The 26531-nt window shown below is 41.3% G+C and overlaps 1 protein-coding gene across 4 annotated transcripts in view; it reads left to right on the top strand.

Moving 5' to 3' along the window:
- Positions 1-26531, top strand: part of LOC144696609 (coiled-coil domain-containing protein 91-like) — a 177011-nt gene that overhangs the window by 119315 nt on the left and 31165 nt on the right. For 3 of the 4 annotated variants that reach the window (XM_078568117.1, XM_078568118.1, XM_078568119.1), the window contains exons 9-12: positions 9579-9671; positions 9759-9827; positions 11541-11717; positions 15712-15825. In XM_078568117.1, the coding sequence (XP_078424243.1) occupies positions 9579-9671; positions 9759-9827; positions 11541-11717; positions 15712-15825 (453 nt within the window). The remainder of the gene's footprint in view (positions 1-9578; positions 9672-9758; positions 9828-11540; positions 11718-15711; positions 15826-26531) is intronic. The other variant, XM_078568120.1, reaches the window with a different exon arrangement.

The raw sequence follows: 26531 nt of genomic DNA, 5'->3' as shown, positions 1-26531 counted from the left end.
ACCGTGAAAAATTTCAGCTGGTCAGAAAGCCAGCATGGATCTATAAAGGGTAGATCATGCTTGATGAACCTGACTGAATTTTTGTTGATGTGACTAAAGTAATGGACAGGGGGTTGCCTACAGATGGGATTTATATGGACTTCCAGAAGGCATTCAATTAAGAGGCTGTTACCTAAAATTGCAGCTCATGGAATTATAGATAAGTTATTGACCTGCTTACAAAATTAACTAAGCAGCAGGAAACAGAATAGGGATAATGGACAGGTGCTCTTATTCACAGGATGTGACTAATGATACCCCGTAGAAATCTATGTTGGGGCCTCAACTATTCACCTTATTTATTAATAACATAGATGATGAAATAGTGAATCACATGCCAAATTTGCCAGTTGCCTTTGTAAGCAGTGTAGATGGGACTAAAAAAGGACAAAACAATGTTAATGGATTAACTGAGCAAAACTGTGACAAATGGATGAAAATGTGAAATCATCCACTTTGGACCTAGAAAAGATAAAACGAGGTACTTTCGAAATATTGAAAAGCCTGACTCAGTAGAGGTCCAAAGGGACTTGGTGCTACACAGATATTAAAATGTCCTGAGCAGGTACATAAAATAATCAAAAAGACTAAGGAAATGCTGGCCTTTGTATCTAGAGGGCTTGGAAATCATGCTACAGTTATCCAAAGCCCTGCTTAAACAACACCTGAAGTACTGTGAGCAGTTGTGGGCATCACACCTTAGAAAGGATAATATTAGCCTTGGAGGGAATGCAGCATAGATTTGTTAGAATGGCACCTGGACTCCAAAGGTTAAATTACGAGGAGAGATTGCACAAATTAGGGTTGTATTCCCTAGAGTTTAAAAGGTTAAGGCATGGCTTGATTGAAATTTTCAAAATATTATGGGGTACAAATAGGGTAAATAGTGGGAGACTATTTCCAGTTGTCTAGGAGTAGGAGACATAACCAAAAAAATTGGAGCCAGACCTTTCAGGAGTGAAGTTAGGAAATGCTTCTACAAGCAAAGGGTGGTAGTTTGGAATTCTCCTCAGCAAGGGGCAGTTGATGCTTGATCAGTTGTTAATTTTATGCCTGTGATTGATAGATTTTTGTTAACCAAAGTTATTGAGGGATCGAAGGCAAACGTGTATATGGAGTTAGATCAAAGATCTGCCATGTTCTCATTGAATGTGGTGGAACAGATTCAAGGGGTTAAGTGGCCTATTGCTGTACTTATCATATCTGTCGCTACCTATTGCTCAAATACATGTTTATCAGTAACCCATTTGAAACTGTGGTAACTGTAGCAGAGTTATGATCTATCTGAGGGCAGGTCCCCTGCACATTTTTCCATGTGTTACAGTCTTGCACTTTGCTCACAGGAGCCTCCCATTTACAATTTCATGTTGTCTAACATCATTATCCTTTTTCTTGCTCTTGGTCTACATCCCTCTAATTTTCCTTCAATCACCTCCTTCAGCAAGTTCTCACCCATTAGAATATGACCAGTTCAACCTTGTTGCCTTTTCATGATGATATTCACTAATCTATTCCCTCCTCCACCATCCTGAGAACTTCATTGCTCGTGTTCTCTCCAACTGACCCACTCCATCCTTATCCAGAACCATATTTCATAATTTTCTAATCTTTGAGCATTAATTTGAGAATTATCAAAATTGTGTAAGAAGATGTACACTAAGGGAGAATGGCCAGAAGACTTTTTGAGGAGCACCATGGGCCAATTGGAAAAGGAGGCAAACATCATGAAATGTGAAGAGTATCGAATCACAATTTTGATTACACATGCATCCAACATAATGTTAAAAATCCCGGCAAATAAATTGGAAACCAAAGCAAACTATTACTGTGATCAATTCAGATTTGGGAATGGTTGTGGAACTAGAGAGGCTGTGGCAGTGATGAGAGTGTTAAGTGAAAGAAGCATACAGGTGAACTGGCAAAAGCTGTTGAAATTGCTGGAGTGCATTGGAGTTCACTGGAGAGCTGAATGATTGCAGCTCTGTTCGTGGGACAGGCTGGAATAATCAGGACAGTATTTGGTGCAACTGATCCTGGTGTAATCGGGCGTGTGGTGAGAAAGGATGTCAACTATCACCATTTTGATTCAATAGATGTTGTTTGTATGTTAAAGAAGCATGATGCATACTAGGCATGAAGGTGAAAGAAATTGTTTTGCTGTTGGTACCTGGGTTTCCCTCAAATTGTTATTGCAAAGGAAAAACGGGAGATTTGCATTTATGTAGTGTTTTTCACAATCACCGGACATCTCAAAGCACTTTATAGGCAATGAAGTACTTTTTGAAGTGTAGCCACTGTTGTAATGTAGAAAACGATGCAATTGTTATATAAATCCCACTATCTTTGTGGGTTTTTCCTTCTGCTACCAAAACAAAAGAACCCATGGTTGTGCTGCTAAACTTGTTGAGGCAGTTCAGTGCATCTGCACCTTTGCTTGCATCTCCAAAAAGATTGTGTCATGATATATGTACGATGCATCATGCTGGCTTATCATCTGTTACCTGTCCCGCTGCTCCATTTTTTTTAATCAAGAGGAAAGAACTATTTATATTTTTTGCATGCTCTGCCATTTACAGAAGACTGAATCTCCATTTTCCAAATCATTCACCAGTGGTTTACATGAAGCATGGTAGTGTGTGATTTTAACATCAGGTTCCCAAATGACATAATATGAGTGCTTATGGGGAGCAGGGAACTCTAGCTGTGTGCAGTGCTTCCAGCTAATTAGCCAATTGATTGCCCATTGATCCCAGTTCATAGCACCCTCGCCTTTGAGTCAGAAGGTTGTGGGTTCATGTCCCACTCCCGGAAAAAAAAAGTCAAGAACTGTGAATGTACTCGAAAGAGTTACCCTTGTTTTAAGCCAGTTCACTAATTTTCATATTACAGTTGACTGAGCAGTTGCTAGATCAACTATGACGTTCTTCTGGCACAGATTCAAAATACTATATATTTTCCCTTTGCTCTTGCTTAGTGAAAATTATTAATTATTGTCTAATGGTCAGTGGTCATGCTAAGCATTATATAAATGCAAGGCTTTTAAAAATTAGACAGGGGTTTCTTTCAGAAGGGAAAATCAAAACACACGTCTTGTGGATAAACACAAGCTATCCAATCTCAGTTTTTGGACTCAAGGCAACAGTGCACAAAACGTGTGTTATGGCATTCTTGTAATTTGCAGCATCTGCTCAAAAGGACTAGAAAATCAATTTTTTATACAATTACTATTTCTCATTGATTATTTATCTTGGCCAGCCTGTTGTAATGAGCATGACACTGTTGTGTATATGCAGCATATTTGTGTGGCTCAGCAAAAAGCCTGATTACAATAAGAATAATGAAATACTAGCCTTTTTTGTTTTTAGATGAACAGTTAGCATCTCTATTGACTGGAAAAATACAATCAATAGTTTTTCACTGCGTACATCTTTTACAGTTGACCTAGCACTAAATGAACAATTTTACCAAACAATTCCCTCCACCAATGGCACAATTTGGACAATATAAAAGCAATTATTCCTTGTAAGTTTTCAAGGTGTAGGATTGTACTCAAATGGTAATTGGGTGTGTTGCATTGAATTTGTAGTCTCTGATTATCCAATTACTTAAATAACTAATTGATATTCAAAGTGGTATGAATTTAGGGAATAAAGTATATATAGTTGCACCTTGGTATTTTGTTTTTAATTAGCAGTTAATACTTTAGTCCATTACAAACTTTGTACTTTACATCCATAAAATTCCAGAAGAATTTTTCCATACTTCAATGATTTAAAGATAAAAGATCTGCCTACATTTAGAGGAAAAGTCTGGTATGGTTTACTGGAAATAGTAAAACCAAATAAATGGTTCTCTGGAGTGTTTTGCAGACTCTAAATGTTAGAATGTGTTATGATGGAGATTGTATTGACAGCTGCTGCTCCACATGTGTTTAACTTGGAAGTACCATCTAAATACAACCTGTGTTATACAGTGCAACTGTTAAGGACATTTTTAGTTGGATTTATTAAACAAAGCTGAAAGAATAAATAGTTACTTGACTTTGTCTTTTTGGTAAGTTTTTTTTGTACAATTGCTTTGAGATTATTGCAATATATAGTGCTTATGAGGGAAAAAGCCATAAACCATGTTTTAATTGCTCTCCTTTTCCAGGGTCCCTCAGATTTTTGGCTCTTTATGTCAAAGTTTCTTAATAAACAGCAGGTTAATGAGAATGTTGTCACCATTTTATAAACCAGTGAATTCAGGCTGCCGAATGGAGAGAAAAGGTTGCAGTATTACACAGAATTTGAGTTAATATTTTTGAAGACAATAGCTTTTTAAATATAAACATTCAGTCCTGAATAACCTGTGCAACATAATGGACCTCAAACTGACTTAAAAACATAAATCTATAAAGTTAAATTACTTTGTTCATTTGGGTGAAGCAGAAGTTGCCGAAATGTAAGGACTGTTTAGATTGTCCAAATGTTGGCATTCACAGGATACTATGCAAAAAATTCATGATAAAAATAGTATGTATTTAATGTACGGGCTCATCGATGACTCAACACAGCTTTGTTAAAAGCAAATTGGGTTTTCAAAATTTGGTAAAGTTCTTTCTAGAAATGTCTGCATTGATAAAAGTAAATGTGGTAGATGTAGCATATATTGATTTTAAGGAAAATAAAAACACCTGGAAAAACTCAGCAGGTCTGACAGCATCTGCAGAGAGGAACACAGTTAACGTTTCGAGTCCGTATGACTCTTCAACAGAACTAAGGAAAAATAGAAAACAAGTGAAATATAAACTGGTTTGGGTGGGGGGGGGTGGGAACAGGTAGAGCTGGATATCCAGTGATAGGTGGAGATAGCCAAAAGATGTCATAGACAAAAGGACAAAGAGGTGTTGAAGGTGGTGATATTATCTAAGGAATGTGATAATAGGTGCCATTAAGGGTGGAAAGCAGGACGAACAAGGTACAGATAGCCCTAGTGGGGGGGATCGAAATAGGCTAAAAGGTAGAGATAAAACAATGGATGGAAATACATTTAAAAATAATGGAAATAGGTGGGAAAAGAAAAATGTATATAAATTATTGGAAAAAGGGGGTGGGGATGGAGGAGAGAGTTCATGATCTAAAATTGTTGAACTCAATATTCAGTCCGGAAGGCTGTAAAGTGCCTAGTCGGAAGATGAGGTGCTGTTCCTCCAGTTTGTGTTGAGCTTCACTGGAACAATGCAGGCCAAGGACGGACATGTGGGCATGAGAGCAGGGTGGAGTGTTGAAATGACAAGCGACAGGGAGTTCTAGGTCATGCTTGCGGACAGACCGAAGGTGTTCGTATGTTCATATGTATGATCGTAAAAATAGAAGCATTGAGTACAAAAGCAGTGAAGTTCTGCTGAACCTTTATAATGGTTAAGTCCCAGCTAGAGAATTACTGCAGTTCTGGCCACCATTCTTTAGGAAGGATGTGAGGGTCCTTTAGAGGGTGCAGAAGAGATTTACCAGAATGGTTCCAGGGATAGGGAATTTTACTTACAAGGTTAAGTTGGGAAAGCTGGGTTGTTCTCCTTAGGGCAAAGGAGATTAATGGGAGTTTTGAGAGAGGTATACAAGATTATGACATGCTTGGATAAGGTAGACAAGAAAAAACTGTTCCCATTAGCTGATGGCACAAGAACTAAGGGACACAAATTTAAGGTCTTAAGGAGTGGTAAAATGAAGAAGAACTTTTTTACGCAGTGAGTGGTAATAAACTGGAACTCGCTGCCCACGAGCATGATGCAAGCAAAAACTTGAAGGAAATAAACTTTGAAATCGAACTGGAGAGTGGGATTGACTGGATTGCTCCATAGAAAGCTGGCATAGACTCAATGGACAGAACGGCCTCCTCTGTGCCATGAATGATTCTATGGCCCATATTTTTGCTAAGTTGTAGAGACTCCGCGGAGCTTTCAAAACGGTGGGTGGGACCTGGATGCAGAAGTCCTGCCTTCATTTCTGACCAGCTCTTCTTTTTCCAGTAAGGGAAGGGGAGCAGGGTCTAATTGACACGAGGGAAACCTGAACTCAGCTGGGCCATTTGAACTCAGTGCTGAGTTCAACCATTTTGGTTGTCGCAAAGGTCCTCACCCACAGCGTGAGAGTCATAAATTTATGAAATAAATGGAAAGGTTCTTGAAGATTGGATAAGGTCTGTATAACTGTCAGGATGTGAAGTTATTTAAATCTCCAGCCCTTTAAAAATGAAAAAAAGGCTACAGGTATCAGTGACATTTTTTTTTTTAAACTGTGTTCTAGCAATTATAATAGCAGTTTGTTGACATTTCCCTAAGGACTCTTTATGAATTACCACAAACTATAATTGTCTCAGCATGGGTGTTCTAAGTTCAGTTTGATTGACAGCTCAAAGAAGTCTTTAAAGGATTAGCTGCCTTTGATGTGGGGTTATGAAAAGAAGTCTTTTTTTTCTAACAGATTAACCACTGAGATGTAAAAGCTTTGAATTTGCTTCCATGAATGGGATCTTTTTAATATAGTGAAGGCTTTATTACAATTTCTGACCTTTATTTCATCTCAACATGGTTTCTGGGGCCTGCCCATTGTGAATACTGGGTGAGTTGGCATGGAGGGTGTAAGGGCCAAGGGTGGTGGGTGGGTTGGCTTAAGTTGGCATGGGAGCTATAAAGAGCCATGGGGGTGGCTGAGGGGCGTGGGTTGGCATGGAGGGTATAAGAGGCATGGAGGTGGCAGAGAGAATGGGTTGGGAGATGATGGGTTGTGGGTGTTGAGGAATAGAGGGGCTAAAATTTAACAGAACAACTGGGACATAGTCCCAGAGAACCAAGGCGGGCCTTCTAACCACTTGCCTCGGCACTTGGCTGTCCCGTGGATGCCTCTGAGCTGTTTCTGGGGACGGCAGGCCTGACTCTATCCTGCACCTGCCCTCCCGGTGCGAATATTGGATCTGATGGGGCACCTTCTTAAGGTCGATCTGCCGATTTGGGAAATTTCCTGACTCTAGCTACCTGCCTCAGTAGTGAAAATGTGGCCCTATGACTACTTATGACAAATATGAGAAGCACTGTAAAAGTCATCAGGAAACAGGTTCGCGAAATGGGCAGATGGTATCAGTTGCAATGTACTTTGCACGCTGAGGTCGTACATTTTAGGTGAAAAAAGGCAGAGAGATGGGAGTATATAGTTAATGTAAGGACACTTAATATTGTGAATGAAAAGAGGCACGTAGGGACACTTTGTCTGTACACGTTATAAGTAAACATCAGTTTATTGTAGTAATACAGCATTAACGGGCAGTTTATTCCATAGTAGTAAATGGCTATGAAATTATTTTTGGGCACTCAGTTGGCAGACTTTGTTTTGCTCAGTTTTAATTATAATTTAAATGAACAAAAAAAAAATCCTTTTTTTTTGGAATAATTGTCTAGTATTGCAGCAGATTCACCAAGGGCTTATACTCATTTTCAACATTCGACCACCTTGTCAATGCCTGTCCTATCATCTATTTTGATGGTGCAAATTTTATGCTATTTTACAAAATGCATGCTCCAGATCTTCAATACAATCTACCCAATGTAGAAATAGTTACAGCTCTAAAGGCAAAATATAACTGCATGAAAATCTGAGTAAGAAGGGTCCTTTTATATTTGCTATCTCAGGCACCCTTTCAATATACATGTTTCACTGAGCCTCCATCTCTTGTTCTCCAGGAATCAACTGCCTGGTATCATAGCAGCACGACCAAACTCACCACGGCACACCCCCGCCTCCCCAAAACCCAGCCCCTTGTTAGTCACAACCTTTTCCTAAATTAGAGCTTCCACCCCCTTCATGTAGCAGAAATCTGTTTTTTGTGATAAATCTACAGGTTCTGCATTCTAAGCAGCAGGTGGCAGCTTATTCCATAAGCCAACAATCTTCCATAAGAGGTTTGCTCTTATTTTAATTTCACTTTCCACTCCATCCTTTCCCAGCTACTTTTATCTGCACTGCTGCCACACTTTTTCTTGGTGGGAGATCTGGCTTTGGTGAGAAGTTGACAAAGAGACTGAAGAGGAAAGCAAGGGAGGTGGGGGAAAAAGGAGAAAATCACAGAATAATCCTAGTTTCCTTTTAACTTGTTCAGATTCCTTTTATGGTGCTTTTACTTAGCTTTCTAGATTTCTTGTCACAGTGTTAACCTTCCTAAGAATAGGTAGACAACTTAATACAAGACTTCTGTTAATAGTGCTGTTGAATTGTCAGTTTAGGGCTATGTGCAGATTGCCTGGAGTGACCATCCAAAAACAGAGGGTGTGTGTGTGTTTGTCAGAGCTCTGGAGCATCCACACGCCATGTCAAAGTACTTACCATCTCACCTGAACCTTGTTACGCTATAAATACAATCATATGCTGGCACATAATGAAAAGGAAACTACTTAAAAATATTTTCTGCTTTCTCAAGCGACAAGATAAGTGCTAACGCTCAGCTCTAATGTGAAATTTTTATATAATACATTGTGTAAATTTGAGCTTCATGCAGACTTTTATAGCTTGTGCTTCAGGGAATGTAACTTGTCTGCCATCCAACTTAAAGCCTATAGGAGAGACCTTCATATTGTCCTAACCATAATGTTAAAAAAGTAAAAAATCAGGATGATTAATGGCCCTTTGAAGCTGAACTTTCTGCTTTAACTCCCCTTTCATGAATCAAATTTATTTTTGCATCTTGGTGTTCATTAACATCATAATTTCTTGTATTTTTACAGTGCAAGCAGGTTTGAAGGAGGCAATTAAGTCCGTAAATTTGTTGAACTATATTAAAGCTGGAATATGTAGTAAATATTAATTGTATTTTCATATATTCATTAAGCATGTTTAAAGTGAGAAGAACCCTACTAAATATATTCTATTCAAAAGGTAGTGGGGTGCTATTAGTCCTTGCAACTGGCAGTCAGAAAGTTGACTGAATCCCCCCAACCGAAATTTTTATTTGTGCTTGTGGGTTGGGAGCTCTGCTGCTTGCCCAAAGTTGACAGAATTCTTCTTTAAATATGCAGGTTGGAGTAAATGGCATTATTGGGTCCTTATCACAATTTGAACTACAGCCTGAGGGGGACAAATCACGCAGTTTTCCTGCCTGGCTGAAGAGAGCCTGGACTGCCAGAAATATGAAGAGTCCTAAGTATTTTTCGCTTTGCTTTATGGAACTGGGAAGAACAAGAGTGTTCCTCCAAGCCCCACAAAGAAAATCACGTGCCCCTTCCTACATGACCCACCCAGAACTCTCGCACACCTACTGCCAGATTTTCTGGAGGTTGTTAGCTGCTTCCCATCCACCTTCTTGCCTGGGATGGTGTGGAAATTGGTCTGGCAATGTGTAAATGATGCCCAGGAGTGTGTTTGGAATCCATTCAGAGTTAAAATCAGTAATTGCATCTTCTGAATAACAATTTTGAATATAATTTAAGGGAATCATTTATTGCTTTATATCAGAAAGATCACATGTTATGTGATTTGTTGCTGATGCTGTTAACTTGTATGATCTTCCAGCATGAGCGACTGCTTGACTTACTGGAGAAAGAAAAAAGTGTATTGCAAGACAAGATTAACGAAGCTTTGGAGGAACAAACAAAACAGCATGAGGTAAATTCAGTTCTTTTGTAAAATAATTCTATTTTAACATTGTCCTTGGCATGTATAGAATCTGAACATTTGCTGAATTATTTACAGGATGCACTAGAAAAATGTGTCGCTGAAGAAAGACTGCGAAGCACACAGGCAATGGGAAAAGTTGTAAAGGTATTTTTAAAATCGATCTTGCTTACCTGAATTCCTGTGTTAATGTTTTCCTTTTTGAAGAAGCGGTGCTGATATTTTTCCTTTGCTTGTCATGTTTCTGGTGCATTGCAATAATGAGTGACTATATAATTAGCTATAGAATTTTGCTGTAATCAGCTCTAGATAAACTTCCAAAAACAATGGCTGTGTTTTTATTTAAGTTTATGCTTTGGTTTTCCTACCCACTATCTGTTATATATTTTATACAGCTAAATGAAAAAATTCTGTTGTGAATGAGTTAATGTATTTTTGGACCTTTCAAAATCAAAAACTGTATACACCATGTGGAGTTTTCATATCGCATGAATAGAGGTTAAAATTAAATTTATGAACTGCAGTAACTACCTTATTCATTCTGCTGGGCTGATATTTTTTGCCCAGATAATAAGAAAACAATTTAGGAATGAGTAGCAAAGTTTTAGTGGGTTTTAGTTTGGTATCATAGTGAACAGTATTTAGATGATGGTATACACTGCAGGCATGTTACAAATATTCATGATTTCTCTCCTTTAACTTCTACAAGGAGGATTTTCCATATATCATCTTTCTTAACTCCTGCATGCACATTGGTTGATAGAAATCCTAGTATTGCTAATTGAAAACATGGAGTTTGACGCTCATAGTGTTTTTAAAGTAAAGTCTCTAGCTTGAGACTATGAATGAAGTGTTTGGTCAAAGAAGGTTGATGTGGTGCAGCATACTGATGTACCAAGCTATGGAGTCTTGGAATGGCAGGTCATACTGCAATTGCTCACTGTTCATTTCTGATGTACCCTTGCATCTTATTGTAGTTGTGGCCTTTTTAGCACTTAATCAATATTTGGCATCATTGAAGAGAGAGGAAGGATAACCAGATGTGATCAATTCCAAGTCCTGTCACACAACCCCAAATAGGCAGGTTTACAGTAGGTTTAAGACCTACACCTTTGACCAAGCTTTTGAGTTATCTTTCCCACTGTCTCCTTTTTTTGGCTTGCTATCAGTTCTTTTCTGATTCGGCTTCTGTGAAGCTCCCTGGGACATTTTACTACATTAAAGATGCTATTAAGTTGTTGGAAACTTCAAAGTAGTCAATTTTCATAATCACCAATAATAATTAACATGGAGGGTAATTAGAATATATCTATATAATGTTTGTGTAAGTTGATATTAGATACTATTATTAACTTCGTGTGTCCTCAATTATTCAGCCTAATATTTAACTTGATACATTAGTACAAAGTAAATTGTAGAATGATGATTCATCAGAAAAAATTGTAACCTTGTTATAATTTTTATTTGATGCACTAGTATTCTTGTCATCTGTTTTACGTAGGCTTTTGAAGATTTATTCTTCTCTTGAAATTGTAGACTGCTTCTGTGGTTGCCAGTGGCAGCCATTTTCCTAACATCACCACTGTAACAATATTGTAACAAGAAAAATTTGCATTATTGGCAAGTAATGCTATAATAACACGGACAACAATATTTCTGAAGCATCTGCTTCCAGCTTTGTAATCCAATTCCTGTTGAAGTTGGCAGGCGCATTTCATTTTTCAACATACAGCATTTGTTAGTTTCTCTGATCTTTTATTTAGTATATGGCCATGGATTTTTATGTGGTATTATATTTGGTTTAAATGTCTTTTGATTTTTTTTCTTAAAATCTCTTTTGAACAATGCTCTGTTACACAGGCAGAAAAGGAAATCATTACGGAGGCTGTTTTGAAAGCTGTGCAAGAGGAGAGGGAGAGGATGGAAAAGATCCAGTTGGAGAAAAGAGAACTATGGGAAATTGAGCGTTGTAAGGACCAAGAGAAATTGGAGCTGACTATCCAAGAAGCATTGCAAGAAGAGAGGAACAAAAGCCAGGTAAAATGTAAATTGCGCAAATTAGGATATTTCAAATCTGTTTATATGTTGCTCTGTAGAAAATCTGAAGTGACAATATGCATTACTCTCTGGTTGCTCCGGTTAATTTTAATGTATAACTTGGAAAATATTTTAGCATGGAATTATATGAGAGAAATATTTGAAAAGGTGAAAATATTAAAATACCTTTGCTTCATAAATGGAATAAGAATGTAGATTGGAATAGTGTCATGTCAGTCATTCATAGATACAACCAAGCTGGGCAGAGACTCTACCAAAACCTCACCATCAACTTCTCCCTCTCAGCTTATGCGGTTGACTGCTAGTTCGCCCTTTTTCATTCAGGCAGTCTTGTATGTAGCCCTGCCACCTCAGTTTTGGCCTTATGTGCAGCCTCTTACTTTGGTTCCATTTTATTACTTTTCACCCACATCCAGGCTCAGTCTTAAGGTATTCATGTACTATCATCACACCCATTCTAATACCCTGTATTCTCGCAAGAAACCAACTTCTTCCCATTGTTTCCATGTTGTTCATTGCCCTCTCAGCTTGGCCAGGGGTTCATCGTTGAAATTATGGTGTTCAGTGAGGGAAAGATTGGACCCAGTTCTGTTTCCCCAAGCTATTTAATAGCCTTCCTATACTGTATTCACTATCCAGGCACACGTGAGGGTCCATATAGGTGAGGCACCTGTGCATTGTCAGAATGTGTGTAACTGTAAACCAATATAAGTAAATGCCTTCAGGAGATGAGAAAAGTGCGGAGGAAGAAATTCTCTCTTTAATGGCTTGCAGTGTTCTAATGTAAGAGGATTCAGAAACTGTTAACATTATTTATGTACTTTGCATTTTTTCTTATAGTTTTTCAGAAGGATTTATATGGAAGGATAGCTTATAAGAAAGGGCGCAGGAAACTGAGTGTAAATCACCTTTAAAGGCTGCTTACAGTTGGTGGTGGGTAGACTTAAAGGAATGCAGCCGCTAAATGTAATTGGCCGCATTTTGGGAATAAAAATTCTTGTTAGCTTTATAAAGGCTGTTTTTACATTAAAAATGTCTGGTAAAATCCAGTGGCTGGCAAACTAAATGTGGTGTTAAGAATCTATTTGTGTGACTGAATGATGGAGGAGCATACCACTGCAACCCTGTTTGATTGCGTGCAAAGTGAAATACCGCAAAATGAGATATTAATACAGATAGTGACCATGCATGCCACTCTAAGACACCCTGCCCAAAGAAGAACTTTGCAGCATGCCTAAAAGAAGACAGTGAAAGAGGCATGTGTAAGTAACAATTATTGCTATTGGCAGTGCCAGCCTTATGGCCTGTTTTAACTTTAGGTGCCCTTGACACAGATGGCATAACTCTGCATCTGTCTGCCTGCAGACACAAAGTCCTCCTAGCCAGCTCTGTGTTCATTGTCGGATAGACATGCCTTTGTCTGTAATTGCAGATCCAACCTTGGCTGGTAGGATGTAGTCTGTTGTGTGGCTTGACCCACCGTCTATCCCACCATTTCTCCTTTTATTTCTCCAAAAACATAAATAGAATTTCCCTTTGAGAACACCTCTCACACTTTGCACAAAGTCACCTGATCAGCTAAATCGAAATAAATTAACCCCCTCAAAAAGCAACAAAATGAGTTCAGAAATAGTCACAGGCCTTTTTAAATACATTTCCGTAAACATTGCGTCCTAACAATCTTGAACACCCATCCTAGAAGGGTGGATATCTGACTGAGTGCTAAACTCACACAAATGTTGGAAAATTGCATGGACCAAGTTTTCCAAATGTGCCTAAATTTTAATATGATTAACTGCAAACTGACGGGTGCTCCTGGTACCAGTACAGTAGCAGAAAATTGGGAGAGCAGGAAGTGGGCAGAAATCTGGAATGCCAGGACTCTAATTCCTGTCCTGCCTCTCCTCATGTCCCATCTGAGCTAACTTGTCAATGTGCCACAACTCCTGTTGTCTCACCCCTACTCAAACCAAACTGCTGACTCTTCTGAAGAAGAGGACTCAAAACGTTAACTCTGTCTTTCTGTCCACAGATGTTGTCAGACCTGCTGAGTTTTTCTAGCACTTTTTGTTTTTGTTTCAGATTTCCAGCATCCGCAGTATTTTGCCTTTATCTTGCTGACTACATAACTTCCCTTTCTGGCCCCTATGTTAGCTGATATTATTAGTTCTTTCCCCTCAGGTACTGTTCACTCCCCTCTTCAAATCTGCTGCCAGCACCCCTTTGCTCACAAAACCCACCCGTGACCCCTTTTTGCAAACTACTGCCCCACCTCCAACCTCCGTTACCTCTCCAAAGCCTTGGAACATGTTTGCTGCCTCCCAAATTCATGTACATTTTCCCTGCAAACCCATGTTTCAATATCTCCAATTGGTTTTCCACTCCTGCCGCAGCACAAAAAGGCCTTTTTCAAAGCCACAAATAAAATGCCTTGTCACTGTGACTGTGGGTAAGCTGTCCATTTTCATCCTCCTTGACTGCAGCTTTTGAAATGGTTGACCACACCTTCTCCAACACCTCTCCTCCTTTGTTCAGCTTAGTGGGACTTCTCTCACCTGGTTCCTGTCAAATCATTGTCAGAAAATCACCGAACTTCTCTCCCTGGCCCTGCACCCATACTTATGGAATCCCCCTAAGATCTATCCTTGGCTGCCTCCTATTAGTCCTCTTATGCTGCCCCTCAATGACACCATCCAAAAATATGTCAGGCTCCACATATACATGGATGACACCCAGTTCATCACCACCTTGCTCGACACCTCTACTGCCTCTGATTTGTCATGCTGCTTGTCTGACATTGGGTTTTGGATGAGCAGAAATTTCCTCCAATTAAATATCGGGAAGGCTTAAGCCATTATCTTTGCACCCCCCCCTCCCCCCCAGGCACAAACTTTCCTTAGCCACTGACTTCGTCCCTTTCCCTGGCTAAACCAGACTGTCCATAACTACGCCATCCTATTTGACCCTGAGTTGTGTTCCGACCCCATATCCCCTCCATTATCAAGACCGTCTTCCTTGACCTCCATAACGTTGCACATCTCAGTGCATCTGCTGAAACCGTCATCTGTGTTTTTCTTACTTGTAGACTCAACTATTCCAATTCTGTCCAGACATGCCTCCCATTCTGCACCCTCTGTGTTCTTGAGCTCATCTAAAACTCTCCTGCCTATATCCTTTCTTGCATCAAGTTCTGTTCACCCATGATCCCTGTTCTTGCTGCAGTCCTCTAATTCTGGTCTTTTATGCATCCCCAATTTTCTTCACTTCACCATTAGCAGCTGTGCCTTAAGCTGCCTATGCCCTATGTTCTGGAATTCCCTCCCTTAAACCCCTTTGCTTCTCTGCCTCTCTTCCCTCCTTTAAGGTGTTCTTTAAAAACCTATCTCTTTGACCAAGCCTTTGGTTATCTATTCTGATATCTCTTTATTTGTTTTGGTGTCAAATTTTGTTTGATAATCACTCTTACGAAGTGCCTTAGAATGTTTTACTCTGTAAAGGTGCTTTATAAATGCAAGCTGTTGCCTCCACCCATTTTTCCAATTGATTGTGCCCACTTGGCACCTGTTTCCTGGTCTCAGTGATTTTGAGAAGCACTGCAGTGCTGATGAGATACTTTTCCTTTGGCGAGAATTGTTGCCTGTGGCTCCTGGGTGCTTCATAATAAAATAGTATTCAAAGTTCTGTGAGCAGTTCGCAATTGTCCAGACTTAATGGATCCAACATTTTTGCCGAACTGTTTTCATCTTGTATGTGACACGAGTTTAGTTTAATGATTTGACAAGTCACCAATCTGCATTCTGGTCATTTCATTTCAGTTTAGAATACTTTGTTGTGCTGTGATGATGACATCAATTCCAATGCACATAATACTGTTTAAATGTGGGGAGCAGGGGATCTAATAAACAGAAGATGCTGGGTTGATTATCTGCCTTTCTCTCTCTCTCTTCCCCCCCCCTCCCCCCAACCAAAACAGGAAGCCATAAGAGAAGCTGTAAATCAAGAAAGAAGAAGAAGTGAGAAAGCAATAGCAGAGGCAATTCAAAAAACCAGAGAAGACATGATTAAATATACCAAAGAGCAAAAAAGGGTAAATGATTCCAATCATATGTTCTACTAACTAGAGAATGACTTATAACTTCTACTTTTATCTCACTTTTTAACTATTGTTTGATTGATGTAAACCTGTTTTTGAGCCTGTAAGATGTATACACTTACACTTATCTCAACACTTGCTGTAATAAGCTAACTCAGCACAAACCTGGGACTTTCCTGATTTGTATGGTTCAGGACCATATAAAGTAGCAAATTTAGCTGATGAATGATTGAACTTATGAAAATTATGATTTTGAACACAGAGTTATGAATTTGATTGTTTTGTCAGTTTTTTAAATTCCTCCTTCTCCAAGCCTCCTAAATGAAGGATACTGAATTCTACACTGTGATACGACCTTTTATCTAACTGTGGCACTGCACAGATTTATGAGGGATGCAAGTATCAAGTAGCACAGCTGGCATTTGCGCATTGTTTAAGTTATGGTTCATTGTCTGTACTTAAGCAACCCCACCCCAATAACCTTGAGCGTGCATCAAAAGGCTCTTCTGTTGTGTAATTTTTATACCACAGGCTAGAACTATGGGATAATTAATGTTGTCATTAAATCATCATCATTTGCTCATTTTCAGAGGCTCTGTGGTAGATCCATTCAGATTATTGCATGGTAAATTGCCATTAAACACAGATCTTGCCTTTGGGATGTAGCGTAAAGAGAACCTAATAGCTGCCTCTGTACCACTCATTCAGTCCTGATCTGATCTTCCTAAGTGTTGTGGCATGTTGTCAATGTGTGTAGAAGAAAATAATTTTCTCCCAGTAAATGGAACAGTGCTAGAAATAAATGATGAAAGTTTTATCAAGTTTTCTTTCCTATTAAATAAAATGATCATTGCTGACTTTTTGCTGGGTAGGATGAAAGAAAAGAACTGTTTGAAAGAAATTCTCCTACACCATGTCAGCTTTGAAGGGGTGTTGTAGATCAGTAAAAGTCAAAGTTTCATCCAAATTCTCTCTCTCACTCTATAGAGAAAGGAGGATACTGTTGCTGCTTCCATTGTGTTTTGCCAAATGAGGTGGTGGTGATGTCCTGACAGGCTGTCAGTTTTCATTTAAGTAGGAAATGCATACACCTCTGCATTGTTTGCTGACCTGGTAACAAACCAATTTTGTAGTACTTTCCCTGACTCATTCCTTTTTTATTTGAAAATATGTATGAGGTCTCTATAAAATTCTGCAGATATTCACTACTATATTTGAAGATTTAAATTAAGATTTTGGAATGCAAATCCTCAAAGCATTGTGACTGCTTGGTCATTATAATAGCATCTGGGCATATCCTAGCCAGTTGCGAAATTATTTTTATTTGTCCACAGGGACTATTTTCAATGTTATAAGCCAAGACACTGCAGGAGATGCAGCATTTGTATCCCGAGTTCTCTGATGGTCTGGAAGAAAACCAGTTGAAGTTATTATTTAATCATAATAGAACACCTGCTGCCCTAGTGAATAATCTAAATTAGTAAGTAATTGAGAGACCCTATATGGAAAATCATAGAACAAAAGGAATACTCTAACTGAAAAATAATAATTGGGCTTTATGGCATTATTAGGACACAGTGCCACCCTAGCAGAAAGTTTTGCTATAGGGCTGTACAATCACATGCAAATTTCTGTATTGGAGTTTTTTTAGAAAGAATACTTAACAAAGAAAGTCAGTGATTTCCACTCAACAGAAAATAGCTTCCGTTATAGAATCCCCTTCTTTTCAGTTGATATGCATCCTCTGCATACCACAAACCCATCCAAGTACACTTTTTAGCTTGCGATTTTGGTACTCAAAGTTTCAGTTTAGCTTTGTGCCAAGATGTAACTGGCACTGTGGTGTGGGTCCTGGCACTTTGCAGTATAGGGCATTATAGAAGAGCTAAAGCTGTACCTAACTGCAACATTGTGACAGCTTTATGCCCAAACATATGGTTTTCTTCAGAGCTAGTCAAATCACACTTTACTCCTGTAATGTATATCAATTGAAGAATGAAAGATCTTACAAGAGTAGGTAATGTATCTTCCATGTGTGCAGTTCACATGTGGCAGTCATGGGTCATTTGCATCTTTAGTGAACTGTAACCCTTCCTGTTCATGTAGGTAAGGCATCATGTGCAGGTGCTCAAAAGGCTATATCTTTGCACTCTGATTTTCTTTACCCCAGAGAAATTGTACTGTGTGCAGTATTGCATCTGCCTTTCCTCCTGTTTTCCATTCCAAAATTTGTGCACGTTTTCCAATAGTGAAAAGGGCATCCATCAACTCCTTGATGCTGTGGCACATGGCAAACTGATTTACCCTGTGCAAGTTTATTGTGGATGGCTTCAGTGGTCCCGTTGCACAGAAATTGATAGCCACGATAATTTTCACTACCACAGATAGAATATTCCAATTTGTTAGCTATGACTACCAGTCTCATCCAGAGCCATTCCAATGAACTTCAACCTCCTCAGATAAATCCCTTCTGATGGGGGTACAAATAGCTCATAGTTTCGCAGTACATCCAATGGCCAGGGTATGGGTGGGTGTGCCTCCAACCCTTTTATTCCTTTTTCTAGAAATGGAAGCAGTAATGCGCACAGGACCCATATCGTCCTTCCAACGAAGCAAACCACCCTTCTACAAAACTTTGTCATCAATCTTGTATTTTTGTACATGTTGCAGCTCAAATAACAGTTTTAGCCACTGCCACTTATGCAACATACTTAAAGTTCTGTTGCTAGAGTGTAGCAAGCTAAATTTGATTTGCACATGGAAATTGTTTTTGTTTGCGGTGGCCAAGAACTCCACAAAGCAATTTTTTGGGAAGTGCACACCAACGCTATGTTGACTACATCAATTGGTATTGGAACTGAATTTCTGTAAACAGTGATTCTTAACACACTGCAAAAATGTAGTTCTGTGGTGGTATTTGTTGAATCTTGCATCTGTTCCAGAGCTAGATTAAGTGGTGCTGAGGCTCTAAAAGCCTGAGTATTTCTTCCCCTTTCCCCATCTCATTGTACAGAGAGAATGAAGTTAAATCTGTCAGATAAAATTACAAACTCACTCGGTCCTTGTTTTTGTCTTACCTTTATTTTAATGTTCAATTTCAGTGCAATAAGCAGGATACAGTCAAATCTTGATACAATTCATCAGGCAGTACCATAGTTTTAATGGAATCATTCCTTTTTATACATTCAAATCTCCCACTTACTTCCCTTACCTCAATGATTGATTGTAAATTTGTACATTGTCTTTCATGGTGCATCAGCGGTGAGAGTTTAAATGGCAAGCCTGAGAGGGAGCAGTGAGACAGCAGCAAGAGCTTATAAAGCTAGTGGGGAGTTTGTGGGTTCAGAGTGTACTATCTGCATTCTAACAACTCAAATTATGGTATTAAGTTACATGTGAGAACCACTCCCTGGATAAATTTCTCATGAATTCCTTATTGAATTTATTAGTGATTGTCTTATATTAATGACCCCTATTTGTATGGACTGCTCTTAAATACATCCATTGAGAAAGAAAGACACTACAAGAAGAATGCACCCTCCGTGGCTAACTAAGGAAGTTAAGTGTAGTATCAAATTTAAAGGAAAGGCAGTTCCAGAGATGAGGAATTTCAGTCACGTAGATAGATTGGAGACATTAGGACTGTTTTTCTTGGAGAAGAGAAGGCTGAGAGGAGATTTGATAGAGATATTCAAAATCACGAGGAATCTGGACACAGTACATATGGAAAAACCCTCCCCATTGATGGAAGGATCAAGAGCAAGAGGGCACAGATTTAAGGTAATTGCCAAAAGAAGCAAAGGAGACATGAGAAGCTTCTTCATGCAGCGAGTGGTTGGGATCTGGAATGCAGTGCCTGAATGTGGTGGGGACAGATTGAATCAAGGCATTCAAGAGGGAATTGGATTATTATCTGAAAGGAAAGAATTGGCAGGGCTATGTGGGAAAGGTGGTGCAGACATGACAGGCTGAAAGACCTCCTTCTGTGCTGTAATGATTCTTTGAATTGTGATGTAACAGGAAAGAAGGTAAGTGATTGGTTGGTGAGCATTTTTTATCTTTTCGCTCTAAGCTATGATCTCTCAGATTAGGTGCTGGGAAATTAAAAATTTTTGAAACCCAGTAGGTTAGATGAAACATAATAAGGGTGGCATGGCAGTTGATGTGTTGCGCAGCTGTAGCATGTGGGAGCTGGTGGACAACAGTGTCATCCATGGCGACCGCATCTGCAGTAAATGTCTGTACCTCAAAGAGCCTCGGCTCTGAGTTGGTGAGCTCCGAGTTTAGGACACTTTGGTGCATCAGGGACGGGCAACTTTATTCCAGGAGGCAGTCACACCCCTTAGGCTAAGATCTTTAGGTTTGGTCAGGGACTGTTTGGTGTGACTGTGAGTGAGGCAGGTATGGGGATTGAGAAGGTGGAAGTGGAGGAGCCTCAGTCCCTGCAATTGTCCAACAGGTTTGAGATTTTTGTAGCTTGTGTGGACGAGAGCAGGGGCTGCATTATAGATGAGTGAACTGACCTTGGCACTGTGGTACAGGGAGCCATTCAAGTAGGGGGGAGTAAAAAGGAATGTAGATGTAGTAGGAAACTGTATAGTCAGGGGATAGACACTCTGCAGCGGAGAGCATGAACCCTGAAGGCTGTTTTTTTTTAATTTTTTTGTGGGATGTGGGCATCACTGACAAGGCTAGCGTTTGTTGCTCATCCCGAATTGCCCTTTCAGCAGGCAATTAAGAGTCTACCACATTGCTGTGGTTCTGGAGTCACATGTAGATCAGACCAGGTAAGGATGGCAGATTTCTTTCCCTAAAATAAAAGTGCTTTAGCCAAGTGGGTTTTTATGACAATCAACAACAGTTTCACGGTCGCCATTACTGAAACTAACTTTACATTTTATTTTAATTAAATTTTATTAATTGAATTTAAATTCCACCAGCTGCCATGGTCGGATTTGATCTCATGTCTCCTGGGAATTAGCCTGGGTCTCTAGATTATGCAATCATTGACATTACCACTATGCTGCCATCTCCCCTGTGTTGTCTGTCCAGTGCCAGGATTCGGGACATCGGCTCCAGGTTGGAGAGGAACTTGCAGTTGGAGGGGAAGGATCCAGTTGTCGTGGTCCACATGGTAAAATGACATAAATAGGACTAGGAAAGAGGCTCTGCTCCAGGATTATGAGAAGCTAGGGTTTAAATTAAAAAGCAGAACCACAAGGTATTAATCTCCAGATCACTACCCAGAGCCACAAGTGAATTAGCATAGGGTAAATAAGATCAGTGAGTTGAATGAATGGCTGGCTCAAAGATTGGTGTGGGAGAAATGGGTTTTAATTCATGAGTCACTGGCTCCAGTACTGGGGATAGAGGTAGTTGCACCATTGCAACCGTTCCCGCAACCTGAGAGTTCCCACGCAGGCTGCACACAAGTTGGCAGCTTTAAGTTGCCTCATGTGCATGGTCTGTCTGAATCTGCCATATGCAAGAAAAAAATTACAATGCACAATGATTGTTGGTATTGCTGTTTAATTCCTAATTCTAGGATTAATTTTATAACAAAATCTGAAATGTTTAATTACCACCTACAAACGAGAGACCAACAAAGAGGTTCAGCATTGTACAGGAGTCATTCGGCAACTTTCTGTGACATGGGTTGAAGTGTCATTAAACCCTTGAAGTGTGCAAATTCAGGCTGGTTAATATGTACATTGTGAATTCTAAAAGGAGGAAGCCTTAGAGTTTTAAACCACATGTCTGATGTAACCTAATTTGGTTTCAAATCTTTAAACCGTTCTGTAGTCTTTATAAATAGAATAAATTGGGATGATCTCATTTGAAATCTACATCAGACATCAAAAGATGCTAACCTTTAAGTATTCATTATGATGTGCCCAAAGGGTCAATCATGCCCAAAAGGAACTTATCATTGTAGATTGAAAACAAAGCCAAATTGGAGATGGAATGAAATTAAATCTGCATTCGTACTGCAGATTTAGAATTGTTCTGCATTTCCTGTGGTCTACCATCTAGGTCCATTTTTTAAAATGATTTTCTCTTCTTACTTCGGAGTGTCATTGTTAACATCCCTTAAAAAATCAGATGACACTAAAGGATCATCATTGATCTTTAGCATATATCAGTTTGTTTTGAGTTTCTTTTGATTCAACTTTTTTAGCTGTCTAATAAACATCATTGTAATTCAAACTGGATTAACTGTGTCCAGAAAACTCGATGTTAAAAGCGGAAAAGCAAGGGCAAAGCCTTTAATGGGATATTGTACTAAAAATTCAAGTTCAGCAGGTAACAGGGAAGGCAAATGGAATGTTGGCCTTTATTTCAAAGGGAATGGAGTATAAAAATAGGGAAGTCTTGCTAAAACTATACAAGGCACCAGTTAGACCACACCTAGAATACTGTGAACAGTTTTGGCCCCCTTGTCTAAGGAAAGATATACCAGCAATGGAGGTAGCACAGAGAAGGTTCACTAGGTTGATTCTGGGTATGGAGGAATTTTCTTATGAGGAGAGGTTGAGTAGGTTGGGCCTTTACTCATTGGAGTTTAGAAGAATGAGAGGCGACCTTATTGAAACATATAAGATTCTTAGGGGGCTTGACAGTGTAGATGCTGAGAGACTCTTTCCCCTTGTGGGAGAGTCTAGGACCAGAGGGCATAATCTCATAGTAAGGGGGCGCCCATTTAAAACAGAGATGAGGAGGAATTTCTTCTCTCAGAGGGTAGTCAACCTGTAAAATTCTTTACCGCAGAGGGCTGTAGAGGCTGGGACGCTAATTATATTCAAGGCTGAGATAGACAGATTTTTGATCAGTAAGGGAATCAAGGGTTAAGGGGAAAAGGCAGGAAAGTGGAGTTGAGGATTATCAGATCAGCCGTGATCTCATTGAATGGCGGAGCAGACTCAATGGGACACTTCTGCTCCTACGTCTTATGGTTGTGGTCAATGGTGAAGGAACGGCACTTGCCACTCATTATGCTAACAGCTGCCCACAGAGCTTCCGACGGCTGTTGAATGAAGACTTGAGCCAGGATTTTCTGTGCCCGCTGCCGTCGGAGCGTGAGCAGACAATATGGCGAGAGGGCCAAAAATTGGCTTCATGACATTGTGAAACCAGCTGTGATCATTTGCTCTGCCCGCCGATAGGCTGCGTTACCCATCATCGGACATCAGGAACTTCATTGCAATATATCAGCATTATCATTATGAGGCCAGCCCGCAGGGTGTGAGGTTGGGATGGGGGAATGAAGGTGTCGGGAGATGAGGTTGGGAGGGGGGTGGAAATGAAGGTGTCGGAGGTGAGGTTGGGAGGGGCGGAGGGAGTGCGGAGAAGGAAGGGGTAAAGCGGGAGAAGATGGCAACTGGGGAGGTAGGTGTAAGGGGATGGAAGGTATAAGGGAAGGAGTTCGGAGTGGGGGAGGAGTGAGGGGAAGGGGTCCGGGGGGGAGGAAGGAGTGTGGAATGGGGAGGGAGGGAGGGAGTAAGGGTGGAGGAAGGAGTCAGGAAGGGGGAAACCATAAGGCTGGAGGAAGAGGTGAGGCTGGAGGAAGGAGTCGGGAGGGGGAAGGACTAAGGGTGGCAGAAGATGTAAGGGTGTCTGAGGGAGTCAGGAATGGGGAGAGACTAAAGGGGGTTGGGAGGGAGCACAGGGCGGGTGGGAGGTCTAAGGGTGGGGAAAGGGCTTCCGGAGGGGGGGCTGGTGGTGAGAGGGGTCTGGGGTGGCATGGGGGAGATGTCCAAGTGAACGTGCAAAGGAGGGGTCTGATGGGACTCATGACTGCCTCCTGGGGAGCAAACTGAGGGTGGGCGTGGTATGAGGGAATGGTGACAATGACTGAGGGCAGAGTGAGGTGGGAGGGTGAGGGTTTGATGGTAATGGTAGAAGGGACAGTGAGGGTGGTTAGTGGAGACTCGGCGGCTGACACGGACCCTGGGGATGGGAAGTGGGCTTTTCGGGAAGGAGCGTGTATGTTCACCTGGACATCCCCAAAGTAAAAGGGTTGTGGCTGGTAGGTCACAGACAGGAGGTGGAAGATGATGCCTGGGGTTCAATAGTGCTGAGGGAAAGGAAATGGGTGATTGGGCGAGGCGATAAGATGGGGGAACGCACAAAAAACCAAATCCAGACCACGCTGTCCAAATCGAAAGGGAAACAACAGTCATGGTGGGCAAGATCAGGTGCTGCATGAGAGTGTGATCATTTGGTGGGCAGAGATGCAGGTCAGCTCAGATGGACAAATGGAAACGAACCCCAGCAGGCAGCATTGAAAATGCTCCGGACATTGAGGTGAGTGTGATACGGGAAGGACCCACGTGTGTGGGAGAGTGCCTGCAAGAGGCTCTGAAAGGCCCTGGTGCACGCACACTTCTCCCTCCAGATTCACTCGTTGGCCAGCTGTTCCCTTTGCGGTGACAGAGGATGAGGTTGAGGGGGTCACAGGCAAAGAGGACTCGGAGGGAGAGGACAGCCTCAGATTCCTGAGTGGATGACTCAAGGCTGTCCAGCTGCCGCTCCTCCTCCTTTTGGGTGCCTGGGGATGCCGGCCTGACTCCTTGAGGGGAAGGAGCTCCTGGAGGGACGTGGAGGTGCCCTGTTTCCCCCTCGCGCTGCCTCTGCAGGAACTCACCCATGGCTCCCGTGATGGAGTGCAGGTCTGCAAACATCTCTGCATTCTGCTGGACCAAGATCTCCATGGTGTCTGCCCTCCTACCCATGGACACCCCCATACATGCATATGTGGGCACCACTTCATCAGAGAGCAGGTGGATACACTCCAACTCACATGCCAGCTCTGCAGAGGGCTTCCAACAGCTCTGTGTGATGTTCCAACACCTCTGCTAACTCTCCAGGATGAGTTGGAAGGCTAAATCCAGAGGCCCATCATCTGGCTCAGACCTCACAGGTGCCTGATCTCCAGCAGTCCTCTGAGTGCCGGGGAGCTCGCCTGAGCCTGCCTCCTGCTGCTGTGGACATCTGTCCATGTGGTGACCACCAGGTTGTGAACCCCAGCCTACTCTAGATCTAGGTTCCACCAATGTGTGTCACTGTGTTGGTGCAAGGTGTGGGTAAGTGGTGGGTAAGTGCTGTGATGGGTCATCCAGGCTGCTTATTTCCAGCTCTTCAATGGAGGAGATGTCCTCTTGGCTGGGTTGAGGACATGGATGGAGCTGAGGAAATGGCTGGCTGAGAGCGCCGGTTGGCAGAGCTCCCTTTGAACCAAAGTAGAGATTAAATAATGCATGTCAGCGCAGTCAAAAGTAGGAGAGAGAACACTCACATTTGCGTTGAGAGAGGGATGATGTGCAGGATCCTTACCAGGGCATTCGCCGCTGACCTCACCATCACCGCAGGCATGGTCCGCATCCTCACCAGTCAAATGATGGCACAATCCTCAAATTCAGTGAGGGGCCTAGTTTGGGCCACTACACCCCCCCAGCCTGGGACCACTCCCTGCTGATGTGAGCAGGCTTCTCCTGCATGAAAACAGATGGAGAGTGAGCAGGATACATGGCACTGCGTGGAATGTTTGTGTGGTGAATGGAGCCATGGACAGGATGAGGATGCGAGCTTGAGAGCGCATGAGCTTGATGGAGATGTGAGGGTGTGTGAGAGAGTTAATGGTGTTGCCGTTTGAGGTGTAAGATCCCTGCGGATGTGTGATGGGTTTGTGAGTATGTGAGTTGCAAGTGATGAGAAGAGTGAATTACCCTGATGGAACGGATGAGGCCATTCATCCTGTAGTGGCACTGGCTAGTTGTCCTCTTTCGCAGGGCATTGGTGCTGACCACCACAGACATTGCCTCCCAAGCCGGATTAGTGAGGTTGCTGCCCATCCTGCAGGGGGTTTAGGACATCGTGGTGAGCCTCTACTGCGACTAAAAGGCGCTGGAGGAATGTTTTATTGAACCTGAGGGCTGCAGTCTTTTTGCCTTTCAGGGCCAACCTGTCTTCTTTGCAACAGTTGTGAGTTGGAAGCACTGAGAGGTGTGCGAATGGTTAGACTTTAAATATGGTGCCCGGAGTCATGAAGCGACGAGGTGGTGGTGTGGTGGGTGAATGAGAGCCCGTTTACCATGGAAGCGGCGTATTTCCCGGGAATGCGTGATTAATGTGGCGGGTTTGGGACATTATGGCATGAAAAGCCGCCGTTGCAGCCGGTGGGTAAAATGTCGTTTTACCGCCTGCTATTGCACTTAGTACAAATCTGGGTTGATTCCGCCCTTGGAGCCGTCAAGCCTCTGCTGTGACCTAGTGCAGTGCCATCTACAGGGGACGTGTGACTTGTGTGAGCAGAATAGGACAGCAGTATAGCAAGGTTTCTCAACCAACCAGGTTGAAGAATTCTCACTAAGACATGTAGAGTCTAAACCAAGAAGTATAAATTAGGTTTCAATCATGAACAGAGCGAAATAAAGAACAGGGATGAAAGATGGAATTAAGAGAGCGATAAAAGAGACAGAAACAATTAAAAATATATTAATTTTTAAAATCTCTTAACACTAAATTCTGAAGAAATGAGACTCTGCATTTGCAAAATCACATTTTCAGTGCTAGAGAGGTAATTATGATCTATCCCATATATGTTTAAAAATTCACTTACACCTGAATACACCAGCCCTACTAACATGTTTAGTAGGTAACTAGTGGGTATTTACTACACCTTCATACCATCACATTGATTT

The sequence above is a fragment of the Cetorhinus maximus genome, chromosome 22, assembly GCF_964194155.1.
Source record: "Cetorhinus maximus chromosome 22, sCetMax3.hap1.1, whole genome shotgun sequence".
Lineage (NCBI taxonomy): Eukaryota > Metazoa > Chordata > Chondrichthyes > Lamniformes > Cetorhinidae > Cetorhinus > Cetorhinus maximus.
The sequence above is the reverse complement of the archived record's forward strand: the minus strand, read 5'-3'. Positions and strand labels throughout refer to the sequence as shown.